The sequence below is a fragment of the Dryas octopetala genome, chromosome 3 (genome assembly GCF_963921425.1).
Source record: "Dryas octopetala chromosome 3, drDryOcto1.1, whole genome shotgun sequence".
In the NCBI taxonomy this organism is placed as follows: domain Eukaryota; kingdom Viridiplantae; phylum Streptophyta; class Magnoliopsida; order Rosales; family Rosaceae; genus Dryas; species Dryas octopetala.
In genome coordinates, this window is record NC_141368.1 from 19,754,456 (window position 1) to 19,779,291 (window position 24,836).

A 24,836-nucleotide genomic window follows, 5' to 3' on the forward strand; every position below is an offset into this window, starting at 1 on the left:
AATCTTAATTATATAAGAAGTTTTTGTATGGATAAATAATTTTTATATAATATTTCGGATTCCTGTAAAGAATTCTGAATTTTTGTATATGATTATGTATGGACCAGGACCAGAAACAAATGATTGACCCAAGTGTGAGTCCAGAATCACCGATATAAATAAATAAATAAAATAACATATTTAAAGAATGGATGTTAAAGTTTGAAAGATTTTGAGAAAGTTTGAAAAATGGGTTAGAATGAAAAATTTTGAGATAGCAAACTTAAATGTTAAAGTGTCACATAAATCAGCAATTGACATATTTGTCTATCACATTAGCTGATCATTTAAATTTTTGTAGCACATTAATAATCCTAATATGTGGTAAATCCTTTCTCAAAAAAAAAAAAAATGGTAAATCAAGTCTATTTATTGCATTAAATGTTATTCTGATTGTTATATATAATTATGCCACAATTTCTTTTAATGAAAATTATGACAAAATTCAATAAATTAACTTATCACCTACGTACGTCATCAATAAATATCATCAAAATAAAATCTGATTTTTCAGCTTTGCTAAGTGCCTATATAAGTGGGTAAGCTAGGCCAAACGCTCCACTCAACCTCACACACTCCCAACTCTTTGTGAAATTGAGTAAAAAACACGAGGAACACAACTAGTCCATCCCCATGATAAGCGAGAAAAAGCTTGTCCAGGAGGTTTCCGGATGGCTAAGAGTCTACAGCGATGGCTCGGTCAACCGCACATGGACTGGACCTAAGGAGGTCCAGTTCATGACCGAGCCAGTTCCTCCCCACGAGGACTTCATCGACGGAATTGCTACAAAAGATGTGCTCGTCGAAGAAACCTCCATCCCCCGCGTCCGAATATACCTTCCGGAAATTATAAAGCCGGAGGACAAAGAAAGCAAACTACCCATCATACTTCATTTCCATGGTGGTGGCTTCTGCATCAGCCAAGCTGACTGGTTCATGTACTACAACATATACACCAAGCTTGCACGCTCCACCAATGCCATCTGTGTCTCTGTGTACCAACGTCTAGCGCCGGAGCATCGTCTCCCGGCGGCAATAGACGATGGTTACTCCGCTCTCCTTTGGCTACAGTCTGTAGCCAAAGGAGAGCGTAATGAGTCATGGCTTCAGAGCCATGGCGACTTTAACCGTGTTTTCCTTATTGGAGACAGCTCAGGAGGGAACATAGTCCATCATGTGGCTGCAAGAGCTGGGGACGTGGACTTGAGTCCCTTGAGACTCGCCGGCGGGATTCCGATCCACCCGGGCTTCGTTCGATCGGAGAGGAGCAAGTCTGAGTTGGAGCAGCCTCAGTCACCGTTCCTTACTCTGGACATGGTGGACAAGTTCTTGGGCCTTGCACTGCCAGTTGGGTCCACCAAGGACCACCCCATAACCTGTCCAATGGGCCTCGCGGCACCACCTTTGAACAGCCTCAACTTGCCACCGTTCCTTCTTTGCATTGCCGAAAAGGACTTGATCATAGACACTGAAATGGAGTACTTTGAGGCCATGAAGAAGGCCAACAAGGATGTCGAAATTTTTGTCAGCAAGGGAATGACTCACAGCTTCTATCTTAACAAGATTGCAGTGGACATGGACCCAGAAACAGCGGCCGAGACTCAGAGGCTTATTGCAGGGATCAAAGAGTTCATCAAGAAGCATTGAAATGACGACTTTGCCCTTTTCAGTTTTTGCGGTTGATTAATTAATAAAATGTTTGTAATGTAATATTGATATGTTTTCTACCTAATTGGGTTTCTGAATTCTGAGTGGTTAGTTGCACCATTTTGTGCCCCTGCTTGAAATCTTTCATGAAATTTATGCCACTTAATTTGGCTTAACCGCGCGCGTGGTTTGAAGTGTTTTAAGAATTGTATAGTTTTAGTTTAATTTGATTAATTTTGAACTCTAAGTCTACGGTTAGTTTCAATTAACAATAATATTAGTGGCACCACTTTATATTTTAATTTATTGATTTTAACTAATGTGGAAGATGACATGTTAATTTCTTACTTGCCGTAAATAAATAAAGTATAAAGTGAATCCATAAATGAATAAATGACAAATTCTCATATAAATAACTGAGGTGTAGAATACATCTATAAATGAATAAATGTGCCATGTTTCTAATACATGTAAATCAACCAACCACAAAGTGGGATGTCATCAATAAGGGAGGAAAACACATGATGCACTGAATAAATTAACAGGGTCCAAATCTGCTATTACCAAATTCCATGTGTTCTCTTTGTCACCTGTGTATTTGTTTGACACATGGCCTTCCTCTTAATAGTGAGTTACTATGTTAATGCTATTAACTTTTATTAAAAAAAAAAAAAAAAAATCCCTTCATTCCCCCACCCTCTCCCTTCTCTCTCTCTTTCCCGCCCGATCTTTCTCTTTCCCACCCGATCTCTCTCTTCCTTCTCCCTGCACCAGTCACCTTGTGTTTCCTGCGGCCAATGGCCATGAAACCGGTCCATTTTCTTCCTATCTTCCTCCTCTCTCTCTCTCTCTCCCCTTCCCCTTCGATCATCCAGAAAACTCACAGCGGTGGGAAGCCGCGGAAGCACTCGGCTTCGATTCTACGTTCACGGTGGTCAGTTGGAGGATCCAACCCCACCGTTGTGCTTGCTGTGACAAGAGGGAACTAATCTCGGTGGTGCGGCGCTGTAACTTCGCTGTAAAGAGAGAGGAGGAAGAGTGGAAGAAAATGAGACCGGTTTCATGGCCATTGGCCACCAGAAACACTGCCAGTCACCGAAGAAGGTGACCGGAACAAGAGAAGGAAGAGAGAGAGAAGGAGCATAGGGGGGGAATGAAGGGAGCACTGAGAGGGATCGGGGCCATTGGGGGGGTAGAGACAAGAGAAGAGAAGTAGAACATGTTTGCTCTTTCCTGTCTGCTGAAATGAAAATGTGCTTGCTGCGAGTGCTGGGTGAGTGGGTGATGTTTTGTCTTTTTTTAACTTGGGTGGGCTGGGCTTTAATACATACATAGCTATTTAAAAAAAAAAATTTTAGGGTGGTCTGGACATGCTCTAGCCCACTTTGATGATCCGTCCTTGAATGCACTTATTCATACCCTGCAAGCCATTTTAAACCCTAAACTAAATTAATTGTAACGTTATAATTGTACGCTTATAAAGTAATGAAAAAAAGGGATGGGCAAATTGGTATTTTCCAATGCACTAAAGTACATTATATCATCAAATGAATTGAGTCACAAAGAGATATAATTTCAAAACTCATTGACCTTTATTAAAAAAGAAAATTTACATTGACTAATATGTAATATTGAAATATTTTATTGATTAAATATAATTTGCTAAAATAAAATTGGAATAGGTATAAAAAAAATACGAAAGAGACTTCAAATCCATTATTGGTCTAAGTTTTCCCTTTCCTTACTCTTATGCATTTCTTTGACAGTTATTTTTTTAGAAGGTTTATTTGACTCTTTTTTTTATGTTGATAAAATGTTTGACTCCTCTTTAGTTATAACTTATAAGGAATTAAAATGTTTGACAATTCTTTAGTTATTAAAACAGGTTCAATTATATCAATGCTTTATTAAACTTTGCTCCTATCTCACATCAACCCTAAAATTTCATATTCCTACTCTCTGTCCCGTTGGACTTTTCTTCGTATTTCACTTAGCACATTTCCATCAACTCTATTAAAAAATCTGTTAAAATTATTTACATAGTATTTACGTGGCAGGAGTGGGCCAAGTTTTAACTTATATAAAAGACCTATTAATGCCAATTATGCCATATAGACGAAAATATTTCTAAAAAAAAATTAAAAAAAACTTTGATATTTTAAAAAAGTAAAAATAATTTAACATGTATTGTATAAGGTCCGTTGATTTTAGGTACCAAATTATAATGTTTTTTCATTTTAACTACCAAAACATTTATGTCATTTTACTTTAGGTACTAAATTTCAGTTTAGGTACCAATTTTAAAAAACATGGTTATATCGAGCTGTGACTGTCTAACAGTCATAACTTTTTTATTGATTTGTTGTTTTTTCAATATTTGCAAGGCTTAAACTTTAATGTTTAGTCTTTGAGTTATATGACTTCATCCCCCATTCCTAAATCAAAAGTATTAAACTCTTAAAAATTTAAAATGTTTATAAATTTGAAACAGTCACAGTTTAATCACAACTGTGACTGTTCGACAGTCACAACTATATAACAAACTGATTTGTGACCTAATCCAAAATGTCTTACTCTAGGTTAGTACCTAAACTAAAAAAAATTAGTGGCTTGCTGCTTTATTGAAAAACTATTGATATTTGGTATTTAATCCTAATTTTCTATATTGTATATTACTATATTGTTTCTATATATATGCAAAATAAACTTTCATAAACAAGCTTTTAGCTTTTGGCCAAAAAAGAAAAAGCTTTTTAGGAAGGTAGCACGTAGCACCTCAAATCAAGGAAAACCAGCTGTGTTCCGTACAAAAAAAAAAAAAGGTTTATTCATACCATTATCCCTTGTAAGATACACTTTTTTTCACTTTACCCCTTGAAACTTAAATTCTCTCAGTTTGCCACCTGAACTTCACACAGTTATTGCAAAAGACCCTATGCCGTTAACTCTGTCAATTTTTCTGTTAAAAAAGCTAACGTGGCGCTTATATGGCATGAGTGATACCCTTTTCTAGTTATGTAAGATCCATGTGGACAAAACAAATTATAAAAAATTGACATGGATCTTATTATTTTTTAGTTTAAAAATTATTTTTTATTATTTTTTTGTCCACATGGATCTTACATAGCTAAAAAAGGGTCCTACTCATACCATATAGGTGCCACGTCAGCTATTTTAACGGAATGATTTATCCCAAGCATATAGCTTTTAAACTGTGTTTTGAACTTTTTACCCCAAGCATAAAATTCTGAGAGAATGATTTATCTGCAACCTGGTTTTGGTTTTATCAGTAGTTATCCTCTCTCCCTATATATCTCTCTCTGTCTCTCTCTTCTCTCTATTTCTTTAGAGACTCTTTAATGGGGCATGCCCCAGTACGGCACCTCTCACATGAGGTGGGATCCACAACTATGTGAATCTCACCTCATGATCCCACCTCATGTGAGAGGTGCCGGGCCATGCCCCATAGAAGATTTAGTCCTATTTCTCTCTCACAGAAATAGGTAAGTTATTCTCAAATTGTGATTCCGCTATCATCATGAAGAATTGAAAATACTCCGTCCTAGTCTTCAGTACCAAATTGAAAATGATAAAGACAATGCAGGAGAAGTGAGGGCTCAGGTGATGGGACACTCTGTTGTCGTAACTCTCCATCCAGACAACAAACAACTAACTTACTGTATGGGGGTGCTGTTCAGTGTTTTCAGACGTAAAAACATGACGCGAGGCGTTTTAGTCGTAGAAGGCGAGGCGTAAGCCTCAACGCGTTAAGGCGTAAGTTTTTTGGGATATATTTTTTATAATAAAAAAATTATAAATATATATATAAACATATATAAATAGATAATATATATATAAGTATATATATACAATATAAGACCAAACCCATGCTACAAGTATATATATAGAATATAAGTATATATATAGGTAAACATATATATAAATAGGTAAATAGGTAAGTATATATATATAAGTCTATATATAGAACATAAAAAAATTAATATTTTAAAAAATTAGTGAGGAGGAGTAAGTCAAGTAGTCATATATACATGGATTTTCATGGTCACCTCCATTAATGCTCACATATATTCTTTTAACTAATTTTCTAGTAGCACAAATTTGCAATTAAAAGAATATTTAAAAAGTAGGTGAAGAAATAGGAAAATGGAGTAGTGGCAATATCAGCTGTACTAGTACTAGTACTGGTACTCTTGGCGCATTCAGTTTGCTTGAAGGAGACCTGCAATTTTTCAAGGTCAAAACCAATCAAGAAATTGGAATGTAGATAGTTTCCATAAATTCCACCTTCTATAATTCTTCTACCTCCCTTCCCCCCCACCCTGAGCATCCCCCACCCCAAGGTCCCCAACCCAGCAGTCCACCCCCACCCCACCCCATCACCCCTTCACCCTCACCCTCACCCAAGCCTAACCCAACCCCCTCCTCTTCACGCGTGGAACCAGGAGGCCAGGCACTTCCAATCCTTTACGGTCTCTTTGGGATGTCTTCTCCGATCTTCTTGGGGGGGAGACTGCGCGGACCGATCTTGGGGGGTGAGCGAACTGGCAGCGCCGACGTCGCCTCTGCTGACTCAGACGTCGACGTCCACCACCTGCGATGGGTTGAATTTTGGCGGCATGGGTTTTGCGGCGCTTTGGTTGCGTACGCCTTCAACGCCTTCAACGCCTTGCCGTCGCGAGGCGTACGCCTTCAACGCCTTTCCGTCGCCTTTCAGTCGTTTTACACAGTCCGGCGACGTCGTGCGCAATCGGCCGCCGTCTCGCCATGACTCGCGCCTTGAGGCGCGCCTGAAGCTCGCCTTTAAAAACACTGGTGCTGTTGCTACTAATCAACCCCAAAGTAATATTCTCAATGTTTGCTATCCAAGAGCATTAATTATCCAACATTGATTCGGTTGGGTCTACCAATAAATTCTGCCACACCAGAATATCAAATGTAGATCAAATTTTGTTTTTGGTTCCCACAATTTGCTCAAAATTCTATTTTGGTATTTGTAGTTTTAATTTTTTTTATTTTGACTTGGTAGTTTATAAAATGTTATAATTTTAGTACACATTTGTAACTCTGTCAACTTTACCGTTAAAGTGAAGGCAATTTGGGTTTTTTGGATGTTCCCAAATTTTGCTTTTGATATTCGTATATAGTTTACTCAAAGTCCCACTTTGGTGCTTGTAGTTTGTTTGAAGTTTCAGTGTATTACTTGTAGTTTACTCGAAATATTACTTTCAACAATAAAATTGATGAAATTACAAATATATACTGAAATTGCAATATTTTGCAAACTACAGAAAAATTTAGCTTTAAATGTATCATAATTTTATACATTTACTCCAATGATTTATGCCACAAGTCATTTCTTCTGTTGAGATTCCTAAATATATATACTAACTTTTAATGCTCAGGGTGTCAATGTCAAATTTTAGTAAAATCATTTGCTTCATCATAATCTTTGACATTATCAAATTTTGGCACAAATTATGGATGTTCTATATTTTTGGCATTGACACACTAAATAGCACAGCACGTACTAAAGATGCTGAGGTTGTCCCCATTGACACACATTCATGCTGAGGTTGTCCCCATTGACACACATTATGAATGGTCTACAGAAACTACTTATTTGTTCCCTGTTACAAGCTTTTGTGCATAACAGTTAACCAAAAAAAAAAAAAAAAAGCTTTTGTGCATAAGATGGATGAAAAACCACTTTCGGTTTCTACAAAAATTATTATTGTTTATTTTTTATTTATTTATCTGTTTCTTTCTTCTCCCCCAAACCTTTTTTCTCTGAAGCTTAGTAAAATTGCCCCTTGGATTGCTCTTGTTACTAATTTCTTGTAATAAAAAAAGCACTTGGAATAAGAAAAAATACATCTATTACTTACGACAATTAAGTTATATATGAAACTTTTATTAAGAATTTCTTAAATAAACTTATTTAATAGACATATAATAGAACTCACTCTACAATTCTGCATTGTACTTCAATTATCTGAATTATTTAATTTTTAAATGTCCATTTAATGATCATATTTACAAAAAAAGTAAATAAATTTGAAAACATTCGTCTATTTGCTTAAATGGTGATCATGATTTTAAGAATTTATCAAAAATATTTTATTTACTTGATTATTTGATTACAATTAAATGTTTTATAGTGTGTTTGGATGGAGAAAAAAAACTTGGAATTTAAACAAAACTCAGCATTTATGAAATTACATGCTCTAATTTCCTTGTTTGGGTCCATAAATATAGAATTTCGTAAATTCTATATGGAAAAAAACTTGGGATTTGAAGGCTGTAAATTTCAAATTTAAATTCCACCTAAATTGGTGTCATTTTCAAAATTCCAATTTTTATAAATAAAAAAAGTCGTGTCCACCCATCACCTTGCCAAATTAATTACAATACCACCACCACTACCACCATGTCGCCGCTACCACCACCACCACTGCCACCGCCACCTCTGCCGCCACCATCACCACTGCAACCACCGACACCACCTCCGCTGCCACCACCACCACCTTTGCCACCACTACGACCACCACCGCCGCCATCTTTGCCACCACCACTACGACCACCACCGTCGCCACCGTTACCACCACCACCACCGACACTGCCACTGCCACCATCACTACCACTACCCGCTGCCACCACCACCAACACCACCACAGCCGCCACTATTACCACTACCATCGCTGCCACTGTCACCACCACTGACACCGCCATCACCGACACTGACACCGCCGCCGCCGCCTCCATCACCAGTGCCATCACCATCATTATTGCCGTTGCCGTCGCCACCACCTTCACCGCCAATGTCGCCGTTGCCACCACCTCCAATACCCCAATTTTTGCCATCACCATTTCTCTCCTCGCCCGTGGGCCATCACCCCTACTACCATCATCAACTTACCACAAACATCATTTTTATTGTTGCCACCATCACCATCACTCTTTTATAAAACTACTATAAATTTCGTATTTAAATTCCATTATAATTACATTTATCCAAACAAGAGAATTTACAAATTCTAGAATTTTAAATCACGTCATTTTTAATTCCGTCATTTGTGAATTCCTTAGTAGTTTCAAATTACTTCATCCAAACGCACCATTAATGTCTTTATCAAATTTTGTAGAAAGATGCTACTTAATTAACCGAAGACTTAAAAAATAAACGGTTCAAATTATTGATTTAGAATGCAGAATGAGGCCCACAATATATCCTTCAAATAAATTTATTTAAGGAATTCTTTAGTGAAAACTCTTACATTATGTAAGTACATCATAATGTCAATAGTATCCTTAGAAGAAGAAATGGAGTAAAAATAAAATAATATATGCAAACTTTATTTATAATTGCAATTAGTTATTATCATAAGGATTTATTTGAAAGCAATATTTAGCTAGCAACTATAATCCCAACATCTATTGGTTGATCTTGCATTCTGGGGGAGGACGAACGGTGTTACAGTAGTCAAATTTTATGTACTTCCTTCTAACATCTTCATATGCCTTTTGTTGATTTTGATCTAATGCCCAATACTTTTTTGCATTCCACCAATAGTTGGAACCATAGCATTTTGGATTGGTGATATTTGAGGAACAACCATCAATTCCAAATCCTTGATAGTAAGCTTGGAAAGGTGCTTGGCTCCAGTTAGGCAGTTTCCCTCCACCTGCCCATGATGCATACCATATGGTACCTTGTACCTCCATGGGCTTTGTTAGGAAAATCTCTCCAACGCTTCGGTCATTCTTAAACACTCTTATGGGGGTGCCATTCACAAATAACCTGAAAATAAAATGTAAAGATGAATAACATCACATATTAAACAAAAAAAAAACTAATACTAAAATGTTGAAAAAATCTCCTTCTAGACTATACAATGAATAAAAACCTCAGGCCTAAAACTTATTTTAAACTCTATTTTAAGAATACAACGTTGGTTTAATTGTTAGTCAATTAGACCCTTAATTCTGTGAACCAAACAAGCCCTTATTATATTTTAGGATATATGTTGCTGATCAACAATGACATAGAGCATTCCAACATTTGTAAGGGTGTTCGAATGCTTGAGACAAATTGCATCCGAATACTTAAAAGTACATGGACTAAGTTGTTATTTTTTAATTTTTGAAGAGGTACCCCTCTCATCATTTGGACTTTTCTACGATTAAGCAAAAAACTATCATACATTGAATCCATAAATGAAAAAAAAAAATAGAAATTAAAAAGGCATTAAATTTTAAATTTAAATTTATACTTACACTAGTTGATGTTGATTCCACAGAACTTGGTAAAAATGGAAATCTGCAGTGGGATCGAACCACAGAAAAAATGATTGCTCTCTATGTGCGACGCCATTTGAAATCACGTTCGTGCTTAAGACATAAGGCTGTGATCCATCGCTACCTAAAAACTCAAAATCAACCTCATGTCGTTGATTATCATCATTAGGTTGCGAAATTAACTGCCAAAATAAGCACAAGTTAATATTCTCGATCTCATGCAATTAATATAGATACTGAGAAAGATAAGGTAAAGATGATTATGAAAAATACAGCCACTCTAGTTTGTATCCGAATGTTTAGAATATCCGGTTTTGGCTATGGATGCAACCCCAATCAATTAGCCAGTATAATTTTTGTCTCTTCTGATCGACCCGGAGTACTTATCGGTCACAAAGAATTTAAGTTTTACCTCTCATGTTTTGAGTTTCAAAAAAAATTCATGAATTAAAACATAAAATCTAAGTTTTAAACGAAGATTTACACCTTAAAATAAGCAAAATTACAAGAAATGAGATAGAAAAATGAATAAAAAAATATTAAAAATTGGTTGGCGATCGATATGTTGAAGCAACCATGCTTGATATATAGTTAAAATAGTAAATTTCCAATCGATGAGGAATTAGCAGATCGATTGATCGTGAATCTGGAAGTTAATAGCTTTCAGACATCCGGACTTGAGAAAGATTTATGAAAAATAAATAAAAATATTGATAACAAGACAAAATGGAACTCTTACATAGAAGGTTGTGACGATACTAGTGGTATCCTTAGTGGGGAGCTTCAATCTAATACCAAAGAATCCAGAACCATATCTATTGTAGGATACAAACCCAGTGCCTGCAAAATTTGTTTTTGGAAAAAAAAAAGGTTAGAAATTTCTATAATATTAAAGTTGAAACACAAAATTCATGCAAAAACAAAAACTTATTTTTCAGATTTTGACTATATGTGATCCATTTTTGCATGGGGCATACGGGCATATACACAAAGATGAACCTGAATGTTGATCTAGTGAAATCATAATTTCTTTATCTCCTTTAAGAAGTTGCGTATGATCTGGACTATATGTGACCCTGTAGTTACTTCCAAACGGAACATCATCTGCACCACTTGCATGCCTAAAACTGAGAAACAGAAAGGCATAAACGAAAAGAGTGAGAGAATTTTTTGAGAGCATCATGAAGTGTGTGTGATCAAGACAAAGACAAATACAGTCGGGTTGAAAATAACTGCAGGATCATATATATATATATACTTGTTGCTAAGACAAACTCTAAAGCTCAATAAGGGAAGCTGCTAATTTTTTTTTTTTTCTTTTTGGGTACAAGTTGGGAAGCTGCTAATTGTTGCTTCTAATGCATACGTAACATCCTAATAAGCAATAGATATAGATAAAATCTGATATAAGAATTGAAATGATATAAGAACGAATTAATATATATCATGAATGAAGATAAGACTGAAGCATTTTCCTATTTACATCCATATAAGGGGAACAAAATTGATCGAGAACTACTAAATATTAGTATTCTGGCTTGTATTTACACTTCAATGTGCCATCAGCACTTCGATCAATAAGGGAAGCTGCTATTTTATTTTTTATTTTTGGATAGGAAACTGCTATATCACTACAACAAATTTGACTTTTCATGACATTTGATTAATGGCGTTTTAAAAATCAATGTCATGAAAAGGCACTATTATGGCCTTTTGTTTTGAATCATGACAATCAAACAAAAATGTCATTGAATAATGAAACAATGGCGTTGATAATGTGCCAAAAAAATTAAAAAATGAGATGGCATTTTTTCAACGTCATGGATACTTTGACTAAAAAAATGTAGAAACGTCATAAAATTAATGGCAAAAAGAACACCGCCATGGTTACCTAATTTTAGGATACTCTTTCAACGCCATGAAAAATTTGGCGAATTAAAAAAAATTTCAGCAACATATTTGCCTCCAACAGGGCTTGACCAAAAGTTTTCGCACTCTCTCTGTCTGGTTACCACATCCATCCTCTCACCGTTTATGTCTGAATCTCAACATCCATCTTCTTTGCGAGCTTGCTTCTTATTCCCGTGTTCGATCTCTTCCATCCAGAGACAGACCTCTTCAAGGTACAGCCCACCCCATTTTTTGGCAAAACCAAAAAAAAAAAAAAGCTTGTAGTAATATTAGCCTAATAACTCAATACTCAATTGTTGCCACTCAACTATAATAATAGCCTAATAACTCCTTTTGAATCTCTAAATTTAAAATTAGCTTTTTGATTTATGGTTTTAATTTAGGGCTTTCAATTTCAATTAAAAGTTCTAAAATTTTAAATTAGGGGATGTTTGAGTTTGTTGTAATATGTTATAGAACTATTAATATTTTTAATTGTTTATATGTTGTTAATTTGTTAATTTATTTTACTAAATAGCCATTAGTTTTTTAATTGATCACACATAATAGACAATTCTAATATTTTGCACATTATTTACAATTTCATAATGTGTTTTCCTCCGTTTATGAATTATGTCATGAACTTATTGGAACAAGAAAATCATAATGGTTGATCGAGAGAGATTGATTTGTCTTGTGTTGATTCTTCATGTTTCGACAACAACAATTGAGCAACATTCTCATTCATAAAATTTATTAAAAATCGACTTTGAAACAAGATATGTGATGAGTTTATTACTTATTATATAGTTATCCACATTGAAAAAAATCTTGTTGATAGTATTAGTTATGATTTTGTCATTGATAATTTTTATGTTGTGAAGAATCGTAGGGCACAACTTAAGTAGGTATATTTTTTGTTGGTTATTAATGAAATTCACTTCGAGTTTTCTTTGAATAAATTGCATTTTAGATCAATAAAGTGTTTTAACAAGTTATTTGAATTTGACAAGTGTCATAAAAACAAATGGTATGCTGCCGAAATTTCAGTAACCTTAAAGTTTAGCCCATCCCATTCTAAATTCCTGTGTCCGTCCCTGCTTCCATCTCTGCCCCGCTTGTTGTCGCCTATATTGAAGAAAAGGTTGGAACCCTGTAGAGAATGAAGAGGAGCCAAGGTTTTTCTCAGACAATTTCATCTTCACCAACATATATCCATCCTCTCACTGTTTCTCTGAAACTCTCACGGTAAGCTTCAAAACCCGTGAATGGTGAATGGTGTTGGAATCCCTGAAATTTGTTTGTTTTGTTTTTTTTTTTTTTTTTCTGAACGCGTTTGATTTCTGATTGTAAGATGATGCCATCATCAAATACCATCCACCACCAGCATTTCCTGATATTGCGTCCAGCAGCAATGCGGGACGATCTACGACGACGTCGTAAGTCAAGGTTAGGCCTTTTAACTGGGAGGAGTTTTGTGGCTTGCACTCTGAGAAGGTGGGCAAGTCGGAATAGTTAGTTTATCGAACCAAACTGAAGCTAAGGCCTCGTTTGGTATCCAACTCAAATTTTTTTTTCAAAAATTAAGATTTTTTTTAAAAATGTGAGTTTTCAAAATCAATTTTTAAAATTTGAAAACGTGTTTGGTATGAAATTTGAAAATAATTTTTAAATTTAAAAAATGATGACATCTAAGAAAAAAGGAAGTGTAAAAAAAAAAAAACAATGTTTTATCATTTTTAAAAAGAGGCATGTTTTTGAATTTTTTTTCTAAAAACTGTTTTTAAAAATGGTCTACCAAACACGTTTTCTTTCTTGACTAAAACTTGTTTTTTTATTTTTGAAAACAAAAAATAGTTTTTGAATAGAATACCAAACAGGCCCTAAGCTGCCAGACTTTTTTTATTCAAAAAAAGAAACTCTTGTAACTCTACTCCTTGCTCATTGTTTTTTTTCGCTGTATTGTTTTGATTCTGACTTTTATGTACTTAATTTATGTTGTGTGCTGTTCATTGCCTTTTGTCTATTCAATCTTCACCACTTCTTTTTTCATTTGTTTTTGGGTTTCTTTGCTACTCAAGCTTCTTCTTTTAACACCATTTCTGATTTCAAGCACAACTATGCGTTTTCTGATTTCTAAATGTTTGAGAATAAACAAATTTGATAGACGTTAAATTTCAATGGTGTTGGGCTTTCATAGTTGCTAATAGACATGAGAATTCTGACTTGCAGAATCCATAATTAATTTCAATACAGAGGGTTCAATGGTGTTGGATTTCTGTAAAAACTAAAAGAATCTATTTAGTTTTTAAACCTTTATTGCAGTGTATCAATACAGAGGGTTCTTGGTACATAAAAGAGTGAAAAACTAGAAGTTTCCCTAAGTTGTTTTCCAATGCATAATATGAAGTAACAGGAGAGATTCAATTTTCACCAGTCCCATTTTTAATTGACTGTATAATGTTGATTGATTTTCATGGTACCTATTGATTTTTAATTGACCATGCCCCAGTGACTATATGGTAGGTACAAGCAACAAACTTAAGTTTCTTGTAAAATAGTTGTGGATAATGGAAAAGAAAAAAAATGAAAAATTGACTATTTATGTCAATATTTTCTAGTAGTAGATATGAATTACAGAGGATTCTATTTGTTACTTGTTTATGTATCTATAGGGAATAGTTGTGCAAGAGAAAGCATCTAACTTCTTTTAGAACTTACTATTGCCCAGAAAGGTAGTATACCTTTGTAGATTTACATAAGTTGATCAGCATCAAGTATGGGTATTCAGTTTGTGTCAGCATCTAGTTGATGTAGATATCCTTGATTTTGGGGTTTGTGGTTTGTCTGACGTAGAAAATGCAGTAGGCTTGTAACTAAGAGAGTCTGTGAGAGGGTCTCAAGGGTGAAAAGTATCAGGAATATGAATTATAAAATGGAAAGGCTGCTGTATAATGAGTATTGGTTGCTTCCAAGGTAGAATTTGGTTATAGAATTTTAATACAGTTACCATATTAGTAGTTAATAACCAATGTGATGGTTGTTTGGTAACTGCAGCTTCATCTGGTTGTTTCAGATGATCAGCTATGACATGTTACCACTGTGACCCAATTTTTTTTTTTTTGCTATAAATGGCACCTTGTTGTTATATGTATTTTTCAAGTGCTAATGATTGATAATGGCTTTGAGTAGTAATATAAAGTAAGATTAGTGTATACTGTCCTAAGTGGAAGCTAAAAAGTGGAAGTAGGCATTAATGCCATCCCAAAAGCTATTTGAATTCTCCTTTATTTCTTCAATTAGTGTATATGATCCATTCTTGTCACATGCAATCATTCATGAAAAATTTACCAAAGTCTAAATATGTTTTGCCCTGGTTGTAGTCAAAGTCTGGAAGTTACTTTTAGTGTGTGTGAATCCTCTGTTCTTAGTTTAAAAAAAGTCCAAACTGAACATTAATGAGTGTTAATCTTCATAACTACTTCTATTGATACTGTTGGTGCAGCAACTCTTCAACCTAATCAGTTTGATGTCACTATAGTAACAGGTATTATTGGCTCAAATGGTGCCAATTCATTGAATTATGTGGTGAGATATCAGCTTGTAAAATTAGTTATTGTTTCTTCCCTTAAATTTATTCAGACATTGTTGTTATGAATGAGAAGATTAAGTTGAAGGGTAAATGCAAATATTGGACTTGCAAATCCATCTCCAAGACATTTCCTTGATTGTCATTTTTTTTTCATGAGTACTACTACTACTAGTATGGTTGTCCAATATCCAATTTCATTTTTGTTTACTGTGACTATCACCAACCAGGACTGCTTGCTGCTTTTACTTGGTTTCTCATAATTTGAAGTTCTTTTTCTTGAAGGTGTGCAATTTACATTGACTGTTTTTACTTTTTACCTAGTGGACATGCATTGATGTCTGCCTTAGGCAACTGAAATCCTGTTTCAGACTCTCAGTTATGGAAGGGTACCAGTGAAAGCTGAAATAAGCTGTTTTTGTGTACAGCCCTCCTTTATTGGAAAATTTAATTGTACAGAGCAGATTCAATTTCCACCACTCCCATTTTCCCTAAGTTAATAAAGTCGGTTGTTTATGGACTGTATAATGTTTATTGGCTTTCATGCTACCTATAGGTAGATCATGCATCGTACATGGTTAGTTTTGACAGATACTCTAGTGGTTTTTCTCAATTCTATTACTATTACAGCTTGAAGCATCTCAATTGTTTCTTTATTTTTATAGAAGCAAGGCAAAATTGGTGAGGAAGTGGCAAAATCCTCAGATCCAACTCCAAAGGTAAAAATCAAGTTTAGTTATTTAGAGCGTCTCATCGAACATTTTTTGTAATATCTTTTTAACAAAGGTGAGACCCATATATAGATAAATATCACATTTATTAGAAAGATATATTATATGTCAAAACGGTGAGTTAAAATGATTCAAATAGTTTTATTCATAGTGATATATATGAGTTTTGAATACTCGAGGTCCCCTCGAGTAGGATGGCAGAATTACACAACTTATATGTAGTTTCTCGAGTAGCACTCGAGTACTACTCGAGGTACAACAACCTTTTCTCAATGATCAGTGTTCAGGTGGGTAAAATGATTAAAAGTCTTTTTATAATGATATATGTTGTTTAAGTTAATTAATCAATTCAAAATCTGAACAAACAAACAAGCAAGCTAGCCATGTCAGAAATTTCAAGATTATTGAATTTTGGTTTGTATTAAATGAGAATTGCAATGCAAACATGTGGGTTATATTTTTCTTTATTGATTCTTTCCTTTTCGAAATGTAAATGCATTGACTGAGATTCACACTTTGGAAAGCATATAATAGTGAATTTTACTTGCTTTCTGCAGTCTCCTTTTCAAATGGAATTATAATAGAAAAACAAAGACATCTTCTTCTACGTTCTATTGCCCATTTTCCAAAGCATAGTGTGGAAAACTGTATCAACTAACATGTTGACCTTGGAAACTGACATTTGAGTATTTTTATTGGTTTTATTTTAGTCTCCAGAATGTAGTACCTAAGTCCCTCCTAATGTGAACCTGTCTAGTGGAAACCTTGTTAAGGCAAAGTGCACACTGTTAAATTGGGATGGAACAAGCCAAGAAGTGGCAAGAGCAAAGATTGAATCTATAGATCTAACAACACTTATATATCATGTTGTCCTTGGACCAGATTGCTATAAAGTTTGGGTGCAAGACATTTTCCTCAAGTGCTATGTTCAGGAGTTCACGTGAATTTTTCATACTTGATGATGCTTTGGGAAGCACTGTTGCTTGGCCACACAAGTATATTAGAATTGATTGATGTTAGAGGTAATATCCAAAGACTTTGGTCCAGTTCTGACTTTCTATATTGTCAATCTTTAATTTTCTTGCTGTTAAGGTACAATATGAACGATGTGATTTTAGATCTAGAAGTAGTTTCTAAGGACACTAACTAGTGGAAAAGGTTTGAGGGTGTGGTCATCAACTTTCTCTAAAATTCAGCTTCCTGTTTCAAAAGACAAAGATAAAGTTAATCTTTTTGGAAGATTATATAGTGATACTTGCAATTGATAGATATTGTACTATTTGTGAACAAATTTGGAGAAAATTCCTTTGTCCAATTATATAGTAAAAAGGAAGAAAACAAAAAACAAAAGTAGAGGAGAAAAATCTGTGCTTTCTGTGACTATGAGGCAGTTGCAGGCTACTCTCTATATTATTAAATAAAACCTCTAATTTTTAGGTGAGGTTATTTAATTTTCAGTCATTTAGAATGTCTCATATGCTCTATGAAAATAAACCCAACTAGAAAATGTATATCCCTGTTATGACAAAACATTAACTGAATGTTATCTTGTCTGGATAGGAGAAATAGAATGGCCATAAGAGTTTAAGATCATCCTGGGACTTTATGATCAGGAAAAGCATGCATCTTGATCATGACCAAATATTTCATTTTGTACAAGGTGCTAGGGAAGCATATATATTCATGTGGACATAATAGTGCAGAAAAAAAAAAAAAATCTGTCTATTGATGTATGTTATTGGATTTCCTCAATTTCTTGACAATTCTTGCTTGCTTGCAAAAAATAACAAATTAATACATTGGCATAAATTTAATTTAGACACATAACTATATAAGCTATTTCAACGGGGTCCATAACTTTAAAATATTTCAAATATACACCCGATCTATTATCTAAATTGAAAAATGAATTTCTGTCCATTGATTCGTTGAGAGATCAGTTAAATGACAGCTTGGCTTTTGCTGACCGGGATTACTTGACGACGTGGCGCTATCTCAGCAAACATTTTCAGCCGAATGAGTGACACGGGCCCACAATTTAATAATAATAGAGAGAGTGAGAGTTTGTGGGCCCGTGTCAGGGGTTAGGTGGACTCGTGTCGCTCATTTCCCGCCAAATGAGCACCACAGGTCCACCTAACCCCTGACACGGGTCCACAAACTCATCATCTCTTTCTTGCTCGTTGAACACAAGTGAGAGATTTATATTCGAATTTGGGGGAAAACGTGATGTTTTTTGGAGACTAAATGGTCAGGAGAGCGTTCGACGAGCGGGAAAGAGGTGATGGCTGTGTGAGCCCGTGTCAAGTGGACATGTGTTGCTCATTTGGCGGGAAATGTATGCTGAGTTGGTGCCACGCCGCCAATTAATCCTCGTTAGCAAAAGCCAAGCTGACATTTAACTGATCTCTCAATAAATTGATGGACGAAATTTCATTTTTCAATTTACATAATAAATCAGGTGTATATTTGAAATATTTGAAAGTTCATGGACCCCGTTGAAATAACATATATAGTTATGTGTTTAAATTGAATTTATGCCTAATACATTGATTACATGAATACCTTCAATTTGGTGATTCCCTATGCATCAAAATATAGAGGGTACCTGTTAAAAAACTCAATTAAGCTTAGGATTTCCTTTACAAGTCAGATAAAGCTTAGGAGTAACTGGAAATATTTGTTAGAAATACATTCTGATTGTCCTTTTTGAACATCTGAGTTACGAAAACGAAACATAACTCAAATTAGAAATCTGAATTGTGGTGTTTGAATCAATAGCTGAACAGTTTATGGCTTTTTTTGGTGTGTCTGTTTTCTAATGAATTAAGGATCGAAAGAGACTATTAATTTCTGACCAATACAAGTTTTATTATTTGAGATGGGTCTGGTCTGGTCTGGTCTGGTTTGGTTTTGCTCAAATCATAATTATGCACATTCCCTACACACACACACACACACACATTATTGTTTTCAGGGAAAAAATTGTAATGTTTAGTAGGACTTGGACTACTTTGGTCTTCATCTCCAAGTTTGCCCATCACTAGTGTATTAGCTGCAAAAGGGTTGAGCCTTAAGTCCCAAATTTATCTGTGCTTGAGAATTGAGAATAGAAAGTAGGCTTGGGAAGTCCTAAATTTTTCTGTTTGAGAGTTGAGAATTTAGATGTGCGCTGCCTCATCTCAAAGTGCTCATCTCTAGTGGTTAGTTGAGAATTGAGAATGGACTCTAAGCCTGGGAAGTCCCAAATTTATCTGTTTCACTGGCAAACTCCAACCTCATCATTTTTGTCCTCTGCAACATCCTTGTATAATTTGTTAGCTTTGATTAATTAAAGCTTTGCCTTGAGTTTAATCAGAGTTTGTATCAACTGGGGATTTAGCTTTTCATACATACATATGGCTGATGATTTGATGTGCATGATTTTTTTATCCAAAAGCCTATCTGCTCACACTTGTTGTTATCATTGTCACTGTAGATCAAGAAGCAAAGAATGGAATTAGGAATGACCTTTACAAGTAGTGCTACTTTTTGGACAGAATCATCCTCACTCAAATTACTACTAATAGGTTGGCTTTTGAGGTTATATATATGTGCTTTTTGAAACAGTATTTTAAGTTTTTAGTGGTGTATGTATTAGCTAGAAACAATGTCTATATTATTAAACGACATTTCATTATATGTATTAGGATTTCATTACTATATAATTATCCTTTTGTTGTAATGGTAGAAAACCTTGAACAATTTGGTTGCCTTTAATGTGAATTCTAATTTGGCGTTGTCATTCTTATTGGTTTAGCATTAGATTGCCATAATACATGTATTTGATAAAAACTGATTAGTATTATCATTATTTTTTTCAAATACACCCAATATTCCATGGCAACCCTGTAAAGTCACCAAAAGCAATGGCATTTCAAACAGGCCATACATTAGATAATCTAGGTCATCTTTCAATTAAACTTTTCATGGCAATGTAAACAATGCCATAGAAAGGCTTTTCATGACGTTTAAAACACATCATTGAAACACTTTAACATGGCATTTTTCAAGTGTCGTAGTAGGCCCAACCCTTTCAATGGAGTTTGAATCATGCCATGTAAACACAATTAGATGACGACTACTGAAAGTCATCTAAAGTTAGCCATTTTAAATGACATTGTGATAACGCCATGGAAATGTTTTGCATGACTCTGATCAAACGTTATATAATTGTACCCTTTCAATGGCGTTTAAGCCATGCCATGTAAACTCTTTAAATGACATGTACTGAAAGTCATCTAAAGTTAACCATTTTCAATGACAATTCATTAACGCCATAGAAAGACTTTACATGACACAAATCAAATGTCATAAAAAGTGTAGAAGGATAACAAATTTTCAACGTTATGGAAACTGTTTAAAATGGCGTTTTCTAGGTGCCATAGTAGGGCCACCCTTTCCATGGCACCAATATCTAGGACGTGGTTTGCGGCACTTGAAAAACGCCATGAAAACCCTTCCATGACGTTTTTCAAACGTCATGGAAAGAGTTTTTTGTTGTAGTGCTAATTCTTGCTTAATGCACATACCTTACATCTTTTTTTTTTGGCCTCTCATACCTAACATCTTACTAAACGATAGATATAGATAAAATCTGATAAAAGAACAAATATATGAATATATCATAAATGAAGATATGACCGAAGTAATTCACTTTTTATTAATTATATAGTAGGAGTTTGGCCAATATGAGGGACTAATTATGAGACACTATGAGGGAGAATTTTATAAGAGCTCTTAGATTAATCAGATGATATATGATTTATCGACTTTATGTTAAATTTTAACTTTGTGGTTTATAAAGTGAACTCATGGGCAAATGGATTCAAAAACAAGATGAGGAATAAAAATTGGGTGATTTTTGTTTTTGTTTTTGTTTTTTTTTTTAAGGGTTAATAATTTAAAACAGGTTATTATGTAATAAAATGGATATGAGTAAGGTTAATTATGTGCCATTAGATTAATGTAAGGGCTCTTATAAAACAGTCACTCACAATCTCTCATAATAAGTCGATCTCTCATACTAGTCATTCTGTATACAATAATATCTATTTTTATAAAATAAAATAAAAATGCTACATATGTTTCCATGACAATATTTAATATATATTTACATTAATTTATAAAGAGGTAAGAAAGTAAATTTCGGATTTCAAGATTTAAAAATATAAAAATTTCGAAGGAAATTTTGAAAGAATTAAAATTTCGTTGAAAATTTAAACTAAAACATGAAACTTTTAATAAAATTTTGATAATATTTTGAAACCTCAAAAAATTGAAAATTGAGGAAATTATTGAAATTTAATTCCATGATAAGAGGAACAATTTTGATCGAGAACTACAAATTTCTTTGACTATTCCCAATTAGATTAGTAATCAATCTGGCTTTTATTTACACGTCAATGTGGCATCATCATTTTCCTATCTTAACCTAGCTATATACCATGGGTTAAAAAATAATGTGCTCACTTTGAACACTTCCAAGTTCCAAGGCTGCCGAGATCAATAGCTGCCTAAAAAGTTTAACAGGATATGATAAGGACAAAGTAAATAAAAAACAAAAAAGGAAATATTTATGTCTCTTGACTCCCTCTCTTTTTTGTTTTTGAGAGCTAAAGAAAATATCATTAAGCTAAAAAAAAAAAAAAAAAAGAGATATATTACAAAGATAAGTCTGCTTGAAGGTGAGCCTCAAGCCAAGAGGGGAGCTCACCAATCCAAACAAACAAATGAAGTACTGGGCCAAAATAACACACTTTTTAAGAATGAAAATTAAATTTATGATCATTGTAGGGACGTAGATACAAAAAGCATACACCCCCAAACACATGTAACATTTTATATTATGGTGGTCTATTAAAAAGATGTTCTACGGTGTTGCAAAATTAAGAATTTTGTACGTAATCTATTTATCAAATAGAGTGCAGTATTTAAAGCATCAACCCATTTAGTTAAGGTTTTTTTTTTTTTTTAATCAATTTACCCACTTGAAATTTGACTGTTTTTCACTTTACTATTTAATAAATTTTTTGACTCGATGTAACACCTTAATTTGAAAAAAATTTCTATGTCAAACCTTGTTAGCTTCTGTTCAATTGTTTGTCAATTTTAAGAGCTTTTCTGTCTTTTTAGGTACAAACCTCTATTAACCCTGTTAAGATATGGAATAGCTGTGCAATTATTCTTACCTTATCTAGATATAACTACTGTAATTTAGGCTTTATATTGTCAATATATTGTTGTATCTTAGGATCTAGACTTTCATACCATAGGTAGCATATGTCTATTCTTTATATATATTCATGTATCTTCCAGAGTTGTAGACATACAGAGCAATATATTCGAATACCATTGTTTCATATGGTATCAGAGCATTCTGATCCACATTGTTCCTCATTCTTTGTCACAGTATAACTCTCCTTAGAGTCTGATGGCTCCGAATGACGGTGAACGTTCATCTAAGGGCGTTGAAGACATAAACAACCCAACCAGCTCTTATTATGTACACCATTCAGATCATCCCAGCATGGTCTTGGTTTCCAAGCCCCTGATTGGCGACAACTATGGCACTTGGAGTCGCTCTATGCAAATTGCCCTCAGTGCAAAGAACAAGACGAGCTTTATTGATGGAACGATTAGAAAGCCATCGCCAATCACAAAACCCACTGAGTACCAGCAATGGCAGAGGTGCAATGACATGATCCTCTCTTGGATTCTTAATTCACTTGACTCTGATCTTGCCAACAGCGTTACTTACGCAGAAACAGCCAATGAGGTATGGATTGATCTTTAAGAACGCTTTTCACAGAGCAATGCTCCTAGAATTTTTCAGATTGAACGGAGCATCGCTACACATATGCAAGATCAGATGTCCCTTGCAACGTATTATACTAAGCTTAAAGGCTATTGGGATGAATTGAGTTCCTATAATGATATTGATCCTTGCTCTTGTGGTACGTTGAAATCATTGACCGAGCGTGAAGAATGCCAGAAATTAATGCAATTTTTGATGGGATTGAACGAGTCTTATGCGGCAATCCGGGGTCAGATCCTTCTGATGCAGCCTTTACCAACTATTCAAAAGGCATATTTTCTCCTTTCACAGGAAGAAAAGCAACGGGAGCTTACTGCTACTCATGCTAACTCAGAGAGCATGGCCATGTTAACTGTCCACAACAATAAAGGGACTTCCTTTGGCAATAGACATAGTTCTCAATTTCGTTCTCCTGGACAAAATTCCCAATCTCGTTCTTTTTCTTAAGGAAATCAAAGGGAACCCCGCCATTGCAGCCACTACAATGGAAATAATCATAACATTGATACTTGTTATTTTATCAAAGGGTTTCCTCCAGGGCATAAATTGCACAACAAAGAAGTGGACAACTCCAATACAAAATCTGACGCAGCAAGTCGTCCATACCAAGGTAACAATAAGAAGTCACCCACTACTCACAATGTCCAAACCATTGCCCCTCAGTCCACGACTCATCCTTTTCAGTCCATTGCACCTCACCTCACATTAGATCAATGCAATCAAATAATGGGTGCTGTAGGCAACAAAGGTGTATCACAACCTCAAGTAAATTTTGCAGGTTTGTCTTTTCCTACTTGTCTATTTTTTCAACGTCAATCTAATTTGTCAAATGCTTGGGTAATAGACAGTGGTGCTACTGACCACATAACCAATTCCACAATTTTTTGTCCAATATATCATCTCCTTCCTCCATGCCGCCTGTAGGATTACCCACTGGCTCTAAAGCTTCTATTCACTCAACATGCACAGTTGCTTTTGATCCTCATTTAAAACTTACCGATGTGCTTTGCGTTCCCTCTTTCAATATTAATTTGATGTCTGCTAGCAAACTCACAAAAGCACTTAACTGTTGTGTTGTTTTCTTTCCTCAATATTGCCTTCTGCAGGACTTGGACACAAAGAAGACGATTGGACTGGGTAGGCAACATGGTGGCCTCTATTACTTCCATCCGACACCACCCTCACTAGCCTCACACCATGTGTCCACTCCACCCAATCTTTGGCATATGCGGCTTGGACACCCTTCTGATGCCCGTCTTAAACTTTTAGCTAAAACATTTCCAGATATTTCTTTTTCTCATAAATTATGTGATTTTTGTCCATTGGCCAAACAGACCAGGCTTCCATTTAATTTGAGTTCCATTACTAGTACTACACCATTTGATCTAATTCATTGTGATATTTGGGGCCCACACAAAGTCGCTTCTCACTCTGGTGCATGATACTTTTTAACTATTGTTGATGATTACACCCGTTGCACTTGGGTTTATTTGATGTGTTACAAATCTGATACTCAAGGTTTACTTAAGTCCTTTTTTGCCTTCGTCTCTACTCAATTTAATTGTCCAATTAAATCAATACGTGTCGACAATGGTGGAGAGTTTTCTTCTACGACCTTTTTTTGCAGAGCTTGGCGTCCTCTATCAACACTCATTTGTTTCTACGCCTCAACAAAATGGGGTCGTCGAACGCAAACACCGCCATCTTTTGGAAATAGCACGAGCCCTTCGCTTTCATGCGCATCTCCATCTTGTTTTTTGGGGTGAAT

At 34.9% G+C, this 24,836-nt stretch overlaps 2 protein-coding genes across 3 annotated transcripts; both read left to right on the forward strand.

Annotated features, from left to right (window-relative positions):
• Positions 1-622: 622 nt before the first annotated feature.
• Positions 623-1,811, forward strand: LOC147291651 (strigolactones hydrolase CXE15-like). Of its 2 annotated transcripts, XM_086237451.1 has the most exons (2): positions 623-971; positions 1,191-1,811. In XM_086237451.1, exons 1-2 carry the CDS (start codon positions 673-675, stop codon positions 1,684-1,686), a joined length of 795 nt encoding a protein of 264 aa, XP_086093577.1. In that variant the 5' UTR covers positions 623-672; the 3' UTR covers positions 1,687-1,811. The 2 variants fall into 2 exon arrangements, with proteins under 2 accessions (XP_086093577.1, XP_086093576.1); XM_086237450.1 differs by having other exon boundaries at positions 623-1,811.
• Positions 1,812-22,684: 20,873 nt separating this feature from the next.
• On the forward strand, positions 22,685-23,515 carry LOC147291652 (uncharacterized). The gene is made up of 2 exons (XM_086235993.1): positions 22,685-23,029; positions 23,087-23,515. The coding sequence occupies exons 1-2, from the start codon at positions 22,685-22,687 to the stop codon at positions 23,513-23,515; spliced, it is 774 nt and encodes a 257-aa protein (XP_086092119.1).
• Positions 23,516-24,836: the final 1,321 nt, after the last annotated feature.